This window comes from Lissotriton vulgaris, chromosome 5 (assembly GCF_964263255.1).
Source record: "Lissotriton vulgaris chromosome 5, aLisVul1.2, whole genome shotgun sequence".
NCBI lineage: Eukaryota > Metazoa > Chordata > Amphibia > Caudata > Salamandridae > Lissotriton > Lissotriton vulgaris.
This window is the reverse complement of record NC_141693.1, coordinates 1,021,919,075-1,021,932,706: the sequence shown is the minus strand read 5'-3', so window position 1 is coordinate 1,021,932,706 and position 13,632 is coordinate 1,021,919,075. Positions and strand designations below refer to the sequence as shown.

The 13,632-nt window shown below is 41.5% G+C and overlaps 1 protein-coding gene across 2 annotated transcripts in view; it reads right to left on the bottom strand.

The window, feature by feature from the left end:
- Positions 1–13,632, bottom strand: part of ARMH3 (armadillo like helical domain containing 3) — a 624,464-nt gene that overhangs the window by 533,342 nt on the left and 77,490 nt on the right. For both annotated transcript variants that reach the window (XM_086922652.1, XM_086922653.1), the window contains exon 2: positions 9,561–9,677. In XM_086922652.1, coding sequence (XP_086778778.1) covers positions 9,561–9,662 — 102 coding nt within the window. In that variant the 5' untranslated portion in view covers positions 9,663–9,677. The remainder of the gene's footprint in view (positions 1–9,560; positions 9,678–13,632) is intronic.

Sequence of the window (13,632 nt, the reverse complement as noted above, 5' to 3'; positions counted from 1 at the left end):
TCAGAGACCATTTTCAATCTGTGCTGGCTCTGATCACTACTGGACTAAAAAGAGTTCTTACACCAACAAGGATACCTAACCATGTAAATATGTTTTGTTCCCCCAACAGAAGATACCACACTGCTCACTGGACAATATGCCTGTGGCTGCAGGAGATTTCCATTCACAGACGTGGAATCAACCTGAAAGAAATGTAGGAGAACGTGCCTGTTATGCAATCATTCACAGTTTAGATATGGAAACAGGTGGTAGGAGTCCGAGCATAATGAAACCTAGGAATATGGCTTAGTTGGTTCAGCCACCTTACAAAATCACAGCAAGAGATATCAAAGACAGCAGAAGGCGTTTCTGCAGAAACTGAAACCGAGTCCTCAAACTATTGTGACTCGGCAGCAAGAGACAGAATGTTTTGGGCAAGAGGTGATCAAGAGAGGCGTGCAATACAAACTGTAATAATACTATCCTTTAGAGGTTATCATCTCCAACAGCTATTAGAACAGTCTTTCAGGAAAATATGTATTTTGTATTTGTCTAACAACCTAGTGTACATACAAACTGCATAATTTAAATGGATTGTCAATTTATCCATAAGGTAGGAATTTAAAAAGCAAAGCAATGATTTCTCTTCACAGTTCACAATTTAAACAGTCACATTTATTTTTAAGCAGTCCACCAAATTGTGTCCATCATTTAACAAAATCCATATAATCTCATGTGATAAATAAACTAGTAAATGTAGCTTATTTTAAAAACGAAATTCCACTTTTGTTAGTATAGGCGTCTAACCAACAACACAAGCGGTACAGAGGTAATGTTTAATGATCATTCATCTAAACAGAACTTCACTTCTGTTATTGCTCTTCCACCATCCCATACTCTGTCCATCATTTACAAGTCACAAAACATAATATTACCTGCCCAGGATTCAATAACAAACTGAAATTTAGACACAAATTCCTAATTATACAAAGTTTGGTAGTTTGTTCGACAAAACAGACAGAATGTGTATGTTAAAATAGAAAGAACACAAAAAATAGGTAAGAGATTAGAGGCGAAAAAGTTGTGGCTAACATGTATGACTACATAAAATGAAGACATTAAAAAATAAAACATTTTCCTCTACACTTACTCGCCACTTAACGCAAACACTAAAAGAATTACTGACACCTTGTGGTCTCTGCCATTTCATGAGAGATATTGGAAGTCTATCCTGTGTGACATTTCCCCCCCCTCTCTTACACCAGCCCTTCCATCACTCTATCCCCAATCTAAGCCCTAACATTTTAACCCAACCTGAACCATTCTCTAATTCGAAAACAAATCATTACTACAACTGTAAACCCACAATGGCCCTTAAATTACTCCTTCCACTAACCCAAAACAAAGTTAAGATAACCCGACATCAATCCCTCATCCATGTTACCCAATCCAAAACGTAAACCTTTCCTTCATATTGAGCATTATATTTATGTTTTAGTACTGTCCAAAAATCTTATCCCCTCCATAACCCTAACACCTACACATGAGGCAAACCTAACCTTGAACGTAACCCTAACTACATCCCATATCCCAACTCAGGCATTTGTTCACAACATATTCAACTATTTTGTATATTCTTTTCTACCTTTTGATGTTTCAATCTGGAATAAACCAACATAGAAATAAACATACACCTAAAACACAAACTATCACTGTGTAACGTAATATATAAATAGTGTTCAAACTGTCAACACTTTAATGATTAATTGTGTTAATTGCTCCAATAGATTAAACTCAAGGACTCGTTAGAATATAATACAGGAAAAGGTTGTAGTAGAGGAGCAAAGTTCTGTAAAACGCAATAAAAGCAGAGTAATAACCTCACTTGGGTATTCCCATCTCACCTCTCAGGTTGAACAATACCCTATGGTGGCTGGAAATATAATCCCTACTCTGTCCACAAAGACCACACAGGATATACCGGGGAAAACATACTGCATATGTTCACCTCTCTCCCTTGTCTATAAAATCAAAAAAGAGACCTCGCTTCTTCAGGCCGGATGAACACTACTTTCATCACATGAAAGCACACTTTTAGCTTTACTGAAAATCCAAACAACACCATTAAAACCTCATATTGGTACAAGGTGTCAATGCAAGGAAGAGGAGGCAGCAACAGTCCTTCAGTAGCACTATTTTCTTTTCAAACTTTGTCCTGCAGTATTCTATATCGTTGCTTTAGCAAGACCAAGCCAACTATTGCTGTTTCCATAATGCCAGCATCCTCCTTCCTTGATCTAAAGGGCAATCTAATACCATTTACATTACTCGATGGTCCTCACCATCCTGGCACGACAATAATTTCTCAGCATTGTCATTATCAATACCTTGAGTAGTTCACACAAAAAACCGAGCTGGGTGATGTGCTCGATTATCAGGCATCTTGAATCACATATCCAGCTTAACAATGCTTCCAAAGGGACAATTTTAAAATGTTTTCATGTCTTTCAGTGTTACCTCAGTTTATTTCTTTCGAGTCTGCAGTGTCCGCAAGTGGTTTGACAGACCCTTCATCTTCCCCTTTAAGGAGTGTGAGGCTACCTTTATATTCTGAGTGAGGGTTTGAGGGTGAGTGTTCGATTTGCTCAAACGCTCCGTCCATCATCCCCTTTGGTATCGCTTTGTTCGCCCTAAGTTGGCAGGGTATGCCCAGACGTGGGTCCCTTGCTCACTTTGCCACTGGATTCAGGCTAGCCTGGCTGATGACGGCTAATTAGCCAGAAACCGGTCCCAGGATGATTGTTTCCGGTCCAGGGAAGATATGGCTTGGAAGATATGGCTTGGCAGTTCGTGCTGGACTGTTCCCATGAGGCACAGGGTCAGACTGATTTGCATATGGCCATGTCTGAACTGGGGTGGTGGAGTGAGCTAAAGAATGATGATGGATTAAACCTAGATCAGTTGATTGGGGGTGAGTGTTTGATTTGCTCAAACACTCCGTCCATCATCCCCTTTGGTATCGCTTTATATTCTAAGCTTCACAGTCAAAGAAATCGCCGTGCAGAATACCAATGGACTTCAAAAGTATTTGTTTTTCACTTGATAAGCCAGCCTCCCCTGGGGCATTTGATTTCTCCTTTACCCTTTCCGCGGTGTGCAGAAGCCATAAAGTACAACAAGATTAGTACAAATATCACACAAGCCTAGAGGTCAGGGAAAAGTATCATCCGTAGCTATACAAAACTACGTCTGCTCTGATGAAGCCTTCCAACTGTGTCAATCCAAAGCATGGGGTAGCAGAGAGTCGGACCCAAAGGCAGGTACAAGTTCACAGCTGGAACAGCCCTGTAGCCAACACTGTCCCTATCACATTACTCCACCACCCAGATTTCATCAGTGCTCAAATGTCCTGGTTAAGCTGCAGATCTCTTGAAGCTGAAGTTGCAGATGTTGTTTTGCAACATACAGTTCACCCAGCACCCACAGGCCTTGCAGCTGGGTGCAGAAAGAAATTCACTGGAAATTCATCTCTATGTGCCTCACCAAGGAACCAGCCCCTGTGTTCCATGCCTTGGATGCAGGCTCCAGAGGCACAGAGCAACGCAGCACCACAACAGCATGAAGGTAAGCCACACTTTCTGCAGGAGCTCCTAGACCCCATGGCTGTATAGGGTTTTAGGTGGCCCTGCCTCCTCCTAATTACCATTTTAATTGTAATGTTTTAGTGCAAACCTGGAATACTTTGACAAGACTCTTGAAACCTCACCATTTGTAAATGTTTTGCACATTTTAGAAGACCATAACAGCCGTCTTGCTCAAATCAGACCCTTGAAATGTTTTCAGGTCATTATTGATATCTCTAGCAATATTATATCACAAGCCTCTAACAGATAATTTACCAGAAACACTTAAAAAGATGTTATCCAACTAAGATGCAGTGTTCAGCACAGATGATTTTACATCATCACTCCAATATAAATATCTAGCTCTGCCTTCCAGATACCATAAATCAAAGCGTACACAGAAGGAAGCATATCTGACAATTTGTCCTTCAAGCTACGCACTATAAGGTGGCTTGTACTTTTTTTTCTGGTACAGAAAACTGAACCTTCTTGTAGGATTGCTCTTAACCAAGACCCAGGGTGCCAAAAGTTTACAATTAGTGTTTTTATTTTAAACATTTGTTGTTATTGGCAGATCAACTGACAAATTAAATACTTTCTATAATAAATGTGCCCCGTTTAAGGATTTAATATATTGACATTTCTAAAAAGGTTTCACCACAATCTAGGCATCACAGTAATCTGTGGATATTTAAAAGCGTGGACAACTTTTAACTTTCTTTTAATTAGAAACAAATTAAATTTAATGAGCTCATCCCCGTGTGGCAACACAGGTTTCTCCAAGTTAATATTTAATCTGTTAATGCACACGTATTCCTGGACACCCCAACTGTTGCAGTCACTGTCGTATTTGTAAAAAGGGCATATTATCTACTTGTATGCACACAATTGAAGGAAACATTCAAATTCTTTGTGATAAATTATCAAACTTGAGAAAAAAATGTCATAAAATATGAGAAGAGCATATTAAATGGTCCAAAAACAGACTTTTAATAGAACATTTTACTGGAGGTTCAGATATAAGACATAGTGACATACAAGCAACAATACAACAACCTAACTAGTGCGGCGCTGTACAATCAGCATGACCATATTTAAAAATACACAGTAGTAGAGTAGTAAAGAAACAATATTTGAGACTTACTTTTCAAACACATGACACAAAGACTGTATTATTACAAAAGAGTTGTGCTGTTCCTGAATTTAGGGAATGTATGTATCACTGTGGTGTGAAGGATGTTGTAGGGCCTCTTAGAGTCCTATGATTTGGCATCCATTTTGTTGGATGTAATGCCCTCACACACCCTTTCAGGTGTCATGCTTCATCATCTGGGCTTGCTCCTCTTTGGGTCAGCGGTGCAATACCCACCGGGAAACACCTCAAAGAGGGGCTCTTTGGCGGAGATCTTTTTCCAACTGCCAGATAAAGTGCGGGTGTGGGGCCAGAAGTATGTAGACGTGTCAGTGTGGGTTAAAATAAAGCTAGGAATACCAGGAATGACTTTATTCTGGGGGTCCCCTGCTCTAATTAAAAACAAAACTAACTGTTACTCGCTGGAATATTATGCTTCCGTGTCACGAGTCACGGTTTAGTGTGTGTTCTAATTGGTCAGCATAATTCTCACTGTAATGCAATTGGCTAGCGATTCTTCAGGACCTACAAGTAGAAAGTGTTTCTTAAGTATCTACTGTCTACGTTTATATGTTAAGTGTCTGATGCTTAAAATCAAGTGTAATTAGCTCACAGGAACAAGGTGTTTCCTGCGTAGTACCTGTGTTGGGCTGCTTCTACCTGGTTTGGGAGGAAAAAGGAGCAAATCACAACAGGACTTGAGAAACAAAGAACGGGTGATATAATGCATTCCTTGTGCCATGCTAGAACAGGTGCTGCTGGCATGTGAGTTATATATTAAACAGTTCAATGTGCGTGCAAATCCTTTGTGAGCAGGAAGGTGGGCATGCTCTTGTGGGCAACCGTGCGCAATGTCGAGGTTAAAAACAATTAAAACAAGTATATACATCAACTGTATAGGTGGCGTGGCTCCTAACTTACCTAATCGGTTTCATTAGCAGTCAACAACAGTTTTCCGGCAGGTTACACAGCGGGTCACATCAACAGATATCTGGCGGTTCATCGGAAGAAACCGCAATTAAGGGCATGTGTAGTGAGCCCGATCAGGAGTATTGGTTAGATGTACATCAGGGCCAAGCAGCATTACGCTGCACTAAGCTGTGTATCACGGGTTCCTGTACCATGGCTATGGCCACTGCCCGATAACTCTTAGGAGTGTTACAGGTTGCCGTAATCCTACAGCAATTATGTGTCAGTGGTAACGTAAAGCTTCCCCTGCAGCTAGTTATCCGCTGTAATATTGCGGTCCCCTCTCATGTTGTATTATCGTTATGGAGATAGCGTGAGCACGCTCAGTGTGTGGGCATGGGGAGACACTATCAACTGTTTACTGGGACCGGCCCGTGGCAGAAAATTCCCGTCCCCCACCTACGCAGTCCGAGAACCAATAGGGTCCCCGGGGTGGGCGGTTGCTTTGGGTGTGCAGTATATCACACTTTACATTTTGCATTGCCTTTCAGAGCACAGCAAGCAGAGGTTATCACTGCAAACAAAAGAGCGATTTCTTCAAACCTAGGAAGGCAATCCTAGCATTTTAAAAAATGTTGTCAGCTGTCATGCATCAATGTTTCAGGAACCAGTCTCCTGACTTTATCCCAGTAGTTTCGAATCTTGAAATAATCCCAAAGGATACATCTGTATGAATGGGCCATTTCGCCACAACCTCTTACGCCAATTCTAATATCCCATCATCTACGATCTAGTCAAGTGAAGTACACTGTGTAGTCACTTTATCTCTATCCATCATAAGTTGGTCTTGAGCACTACGTTATCGTGGTGGACCCATTCCAGATCAGAAGAATAGTATCTATTGCCTCAGTCAGCCTGGAGTGTTATTCAGTCATATCCCTCACATGCCTCAAGTAATACTTCTTGTTGCCAAAGATCTTCAACAGACCTTCTCTCCGTCTGTTGTTAAGGCTTCCCAGTACTATTTTGCATTTGGTCTTGAAAGTCTAGGGATGCATTCATCAATCTATCATAGATCATGGAGATGATCCTTTTGAGAATATATTTTGTCACAACTGAAACTTCTACGAGTAAAATGTAAATCCTTATTTGTAAAGCGCGAACTACTCACCCTTACTGGTCTCAAGGCGCTGGGGGCCATCGTGGAAATTAAGTGAGCTATTGCCCAGAGTCACATGGTGCTGAGCTGAGCTGCCACCAGAGCCGGGGATCGAACGGTGAACCCTGTGCTCCAAAGGTAGCTGCCCTGGCCGCTGCACCACACCTCTCCACGAGTGAGAAACCTGGCAGTACCACTGGACATCCATGTGTGTTTATGGAATTGCAATTATCTCAAGACACTTGTTCTCAAGTTGTTTGAGCAATTTAAAAATATAGTGCAAGAGACTATGGTCATGGCGTAGAGCATGTATGGCTACTCTGAGATCATGCATGTCAAAATGCTAAACAGCGATACAGGATTCTTCTACAGCAAACCTTGCCTCCACTAAATGCTAAGGAATGCTTTGATCCAAACCTCATGTAGAGAGTCCTCAGACAATGAAAAGCTAGTAAGCTGTTGTTTAATTTGGAAAACAAATTTTACAGAGTACACTGAATATCAAATAACAGTTAATTTCAACAAAATACAATTCAAATGGCAAACCAATATAGCACTCTCCATACTGAGTTAATTAGAAATCATGTAAACTATCAAAAATTCTACTTTATGTACTTCGCTATTGAATCGTTGGCAATGATGAACTCCATTATATTAAACAGGGGCTATTAAAAATACAAACAAAATAGGAAAGGCTAAAGGCTTCATTTAGAGTTGATGGGCATCCCCAAAAAGTAAAAAAATAATGAATCCACATTCATCCATCTCTCAGTTTTCCAGTCTCATTCAGAGATGACAGAACCCTGATGAAATGTCCACAAGCTGCGCCATCAAAAAACCCCAGCTCTTCCACCCATTTGAAGCATGAATTGCACCAAAAGGCTGATGCTGTCACTCCCCGACATGAAATATTCTGGGAAAGTGCCCATTGCCGCCATAGCGGAGGACCTGTCCCATGACACAGAGGCTGCTCCTGCTGAGGATAAACACCCACAGATCTTGGCGGCTGTGCTGTTCATCCCAGCGTCCTGATTGACGAATGAGGATGCTATCTGCTGCTCAATGGGGCTGAAAAAGATTCTGCCAGTGAGATCCGCTCAAATCATCCAGCGAGCAGGTTAGAGAGAGCTTAAGATCAAAAGATGAAAGACTGTCTTGAACACAGTGAGATTAACATGCCATCAGGAACTTAACATTTGCCACTGTGAAATCTTGGGCCCATGATCGGATTGAACTGACTTAGGAAATACATGATGAGGCAATTGCTTAGTGGACTCAAATTTATGAGTGATCCCTGCCTATTACCGTATTTATGTTAAGTCCCTGCAGATATTGTGGCACCCTGGAATTGGGATAGGGCACTGTAGATGGTGTGGTGATTAGATCATAGAACCCTGTGGCTGAGCTCACCTCCATTGTAGTATTTCATTTTACTGGAAAAGTACTTTCTTTAAACTAAGACTGGGCTGGACAGTGAATTATTGTGTCCCTAGTTTGACTACTATTTGATCTCAGAGTCTCTGCCCCTTACTCTACCAGTTACGCAAACAAAAGGAACATAATGTTATCCTATAGGCAAGTCTATTTACTTTTATGAAAAAACGGGTACTGTCAAAGGTAGCAAAGCAAAATCACAAGCAGGTACTAGTATACATTCAAAGATTTATTAAATCAAATAGTTTCCAACATGAGCTATATTTATAAGCAAGCACTAATTTGAATTATCTTTCACACACAGTGATGATCACAGCTAGGTGGAACATGCAACAACAGTTTGATAAATACCAGATCTGCTTACTCTGGACAATGCCTTCAAAACTGCACAAGGCAAATAACACCCATTTTTAGAATAATCAATTACGACACAGCACTGGGCAGGCTAGCTTAAAGAATATATACCGTTACCTTTACCAAACTCTATCATATGCAAATTATCAACTTTGTAGGATGTTACATGAGAGGAACTGCAGGTTGAAACAAATATCAGAAGTAAGAGCGTAGCAAACTGCTCTACTGTACTGACATATGCACACATTCTTTATTAGTAGGATTGTTAAGGTTAGATTGACAATTAGTGGACAAAAATCTCAGACTTGGAGAAGTGTGGCTTACTGGTTAGAGCGGCAGACCCTGATGTAGAGATCTGACCCGGGACCAGGGTTCAATTCCCGTCGCGGCAGGGTCTTGGGCTCAATGTCGGCGGACCCGATAATTCTCGTCACGGTGCCTACTCTAATCATGGGTCCCACTCTGCAACTCTGGGCAATAGCTTGCTTAATCTCCACACCGGCCCTAATCGCTAAGGATGCCTGGCTTCACCTTGGGGTGCCCAGGAGTGGGCGCCTCACAGGAACAGGCCAGGATGGGTTCCTCAGCGGTACAGCGCGGGGACACACTGCTAAGTGTAACCAGGCGCTTTATAAGCTCAGTTATCTATACCTATCTATCATTTACAAAATAAATATAAAATAGATTCGCAACCCACTCCTGGTCCACTAAAACGCTACCTACATCCCCAATGGCTTACACTAGAACTTAAAAAAAGGCAGGAATATGTTTATTGCTAAAACTATGAGCCTAAATTCAACAATAATCTGTTATAGAAGAAATCCCATGAATACAGAAGCGAAATATGCTGGGAAACAAAGCAAAATGTTTACAATATCCTCAAACACTTAAAATATCCTCAGAACACCATTTGCTTGAAATTACGAAAAATACACGATTAGTGAGAAAAAAAACTCTGGAAACGCCTTACCGTAAAGATCTCATCATACATTAATACAACTTTTTCTTTCAGCGGTTTCTTTGAAGTTGTAGATTTTCGCAGTAGACCCCCTTTCTTCTCCACTTGCGCCATGGTTCACAATCCAATCTGTGTTTTAGAGAAAAAAAGACAAAGCTTAACCCAACTTCAATGGACATTAGTACAGCAAGAAAATGTTACTCACTACAAAGACTCTCATGCAGGTTGAATTTATTGACAAAATGAAAGTGCAGTTGGTAGAAGAGGGTAGGAGTAATATGAACATTGTGCCTCCTAACTTTTCATTCTAAGTGGGTTTGCAACCTTTATAGTGAGCGTGCAAAAGATGCTAAGTGCATACTGGACTAAGTCAGCGAAATCGGACATCATCCTCCATCCATAAGGCCATGACGAGCGGGTAACTACATTATCAAAAAATCAGCCTGCAAACCTTTGCCTTATACACCCATATACATCAACACAATAACAGAGCTGTGGATCCTAATTAGAAGAATGTGAGATTTCATACAAAATAAGATTTATTAATCTATGCACTCTTACAATTAGCTCCCCTTCCACAAGACCCATGGGAAGCACCTAGAACATTTTAATTTAAGCAAATATAGGCAAGACTTCTCAGCGTAAATATTCATCAATATGGGGGAACAATTTGAGATTGCAATTTGGAGTTAATGGTCAATATATAATGCTCACAAAAAGAGTGTTATAGAGCCCAATATGCTGCTAAGCAAATCACTTCGGGCAGATTCCATTGACACAGCAATATTTTAAAATTAGGGGGGAACATAATAAATATTGGGGTTCGATTCCTGCTTGCTGATTAAAGGCCATCAAAATAAACAAACAGATTGAAGATCCAGAGGCTTATAAATCTTCCTGTTGAATACATATTTACACCTAAAGAATGCAAACATACGCAAATCACATGGGCAAGAAGAGAATTGGGCAGAATGGTTGGGAAAATGGAAAGAGCAATCTCATCCTGAGAGCAGTTGTAAGATCAACAGTGGACTGAAATGTCATTCACAGAGCTGTCTAGCAGAAGTAGAATCAACAAGAAATACAGTGCTCATGTCATTATCACTTTTCAAATAGGTTCAAAATGAGGGCAGTGTCCTCCAACTGAATCGTCGTACTAGTGGGGGACAAAAAGGGTAGCCCATCAATATGTCCAAGCAACAGAAATTTGAAGGTGAAAACACTTTGAATTAGGAGATGCATATACAGATGTCCAGTAGGATCAAACTGGATACCTGATCTGGCCAAGTGCAAAACAAATAAACAAGCAGATGTCTTTGGAAGTGCCCAATGGCAGAATCTAGTAAGTAAAAAGCACATCAGGGTTGAGCCTGTATATTCCTCTAGAGAAGAGGTCTTCAAACTTTTGTCGGCTGAGCCCCCCATCTAACCCTTTTTACCCGTTGAGCCCCCCCCCCCCAACCACCTGACAAAAAATTTCTGTAAGCTGGTACTCTGCATCATTGATGGCCATTCCCTCCTGCGTAGCCCAGGACGTAAGAGCAAATAATAATAAATGAAGTGCTCCACTTCCAGTCTTGAGCGGAGTGCTCACAAAATGTTGTAATATATTTTTGCAGTTTTATATAGCGCGATCATGATTCATGACCCAAAGGTATTGGAGCACTTTACAGGAGCATCTTTTACATTATACAAGCATACATTTTTTGTAAGCACAGGGCAATAGAGTGGTTTACCCAGAATCCCAGGATGTTGAGCAGACACCAAGAATTGAACTTGGTTCGCCAGCTCCACAGTCATCAGCTCTGGCTGTTGCACCACATCCTTGCCCTAGGCAAGATATCAGAACAAGCAATAGGTCTCGACAATCAGATAGCTATAGGCGATGGCAATGTAAGTGCATTTGTGTATGGTTCAGGGGCTGTTTTTATTGATATACACAAATGTATTACCACGGATTGCTGAGACCTATCAGCTTTGCCAATGCTTGTTTTAGAAACAGCAAACGTGTATGGAGTTGTTCTCACTAAAGGCAGGTCCCTTTTGGAGGGGGAAGGAATGGCCTTTTCAGCACAGAGATGTGAGGGCTCAAAGACACAGGTATCTGTGTCTTTGAACTTTCACACATGCACATCTGTGCATGTGTGTGAAGCCCACAAATGCACAGATATATTATCACAATCCCTCAGCAGACCAAACTTATCTTGCCTATATAGAGGGATGTTCACAATCCCTCAAGGTAGGCAAGGCAAACTCCCACTCTGGCACAGAGTGCCAGTCTATGTTACAGCTTGGTTGGGCAGGGGGGTATTGGCATTTTAAGTTTTGTCACAAGAGGCAAATGGGAAGAGATAGCCCTGACTGAGCAGATTAGAAACAGAAAAGTGAAGGAGAGACCCCGAGCAAGAGGATGCAGCGTGGGCGTAGCGTGGGCTGGCTAGACAGGAATTTGGAAGTAATTCAAGACTGAGGAAATAAACAGCAGGCTGAACGGTAGACATATTTTTGCAGTTGGCGTTGAAAGATGGATTTTACAAACTCATGGGTGTGTGAGTGGTGTATCAGGGAGATGAGATGGGCTAGTTTAACCTTGTTAGGATGTTAGTTACGTCAGTTTAGAATGTACGTCTAAACCGAAGGCTATTGTGTTTGGGCACTCAACTTGCTACTGAAACAAAGGCCTTTTTCACAAACAGCAATTGTTTCTGTAGTCGATCTCTGTCAGTGTGAACTTCCGAGTGAGAACCCAGGCATGCATGTAAACACCATGGTGCTCAGTGTCGGCATACTACGCATTTGCAGAAACTTTGGCCCTGATGGCTGGTGGGAATTCCGTTAAAACAAACATTCCCAGAATTTCCCTTCTTTGTGCACATGTGTCCCTCTTTGCTTTAGGCATTTGGGTAGTCACTGAAGCTAAAAAAAAAAGCATGGTTTCAGTGTTTTTATTTAACGCTGACCTCTATGGAGAAACTAATATGCTGGATCTCCAGCAGCCTCCAGTGGTTCCCCCAACCTAGTCCAGATGTCATGCAGGGGTTGATGGTGCAGAACTCTGCCTCCCTGGACTCCTGCAAAAGGGCAGCAAAGATTTGTTTGTCCACTACAGTTGGGAGACTCTGTGCACCAAGCGTTTTTGACAGCTGTAATGAATCTAGCAGCTTTAGAATTATTTAAATTGTATTGTAGTGTTGTAATTGCATTTATATAGCGCTTACTAGCGAGGCGTTGAATCACTTGTCTTCACACAAAGTCTTTAAAGACCTGAGATAAGACTCCAGGCACTGCCCAGCCGAGCCCCCAGCAGCTCCAGCTGCAGCAGCACCCCAGCTGATACACACGAAGGAGGGGATGAAGCCCTTCCAGCCTAATAGGCATTGGCACCTGGAAGCAACAATGAAAGGTGAAGGGGTAGGGTGGATTGCGTGCCCCCCCAGAGGGGCACGCCCTACAAAAAAAGCATTTGTTAGCCAATATTAGCGCTTGAATTGTTATTGGCAGGATTATTACGATCCAACTGAAATACTTTCAACAATTGTTTATATCACCTGGATATTGCGTTTCTGAATTCTCTGAAGACACAACACTTATTGATGCAAAATCTTGTCATTTATTGTGAATTTAAAGTTAATTCCTCATACAAGTACTGCGAAATTTATAAAAACAATCATCATATATCTTAAACATTGCACAATCCTTGCCAAAACATAATATTTCAGAAAATGGCTGTCATTCCCATTTTTTGAAATTTGGACCATCAAAAGATAGTCCGTCTAAGGATAGGGCCGGCCAAAAGAGTTATATATCCAATGTTTCTAACCATTTAGAGAGACAGTCCTGCAATTAATGTGCTTTTCACTAAAAGGACACACCCAAACCTTGCACTCCCACCCTGGAGGCAAATATACCACTGCACCTTTAAGTAATACACTTTGAGCAGCACTTCCTAAAGACGAGGAAAGGACACAGCACTCCCTTTAGGCAAGGCAAGAAAACAAATCCAGGTGCATTGTGACAGGGAACCCCGGAGGTACAACGGCGGATGCCCCGGGGACACCAAGGAACCCGGTTTCTCCTGGTTCCC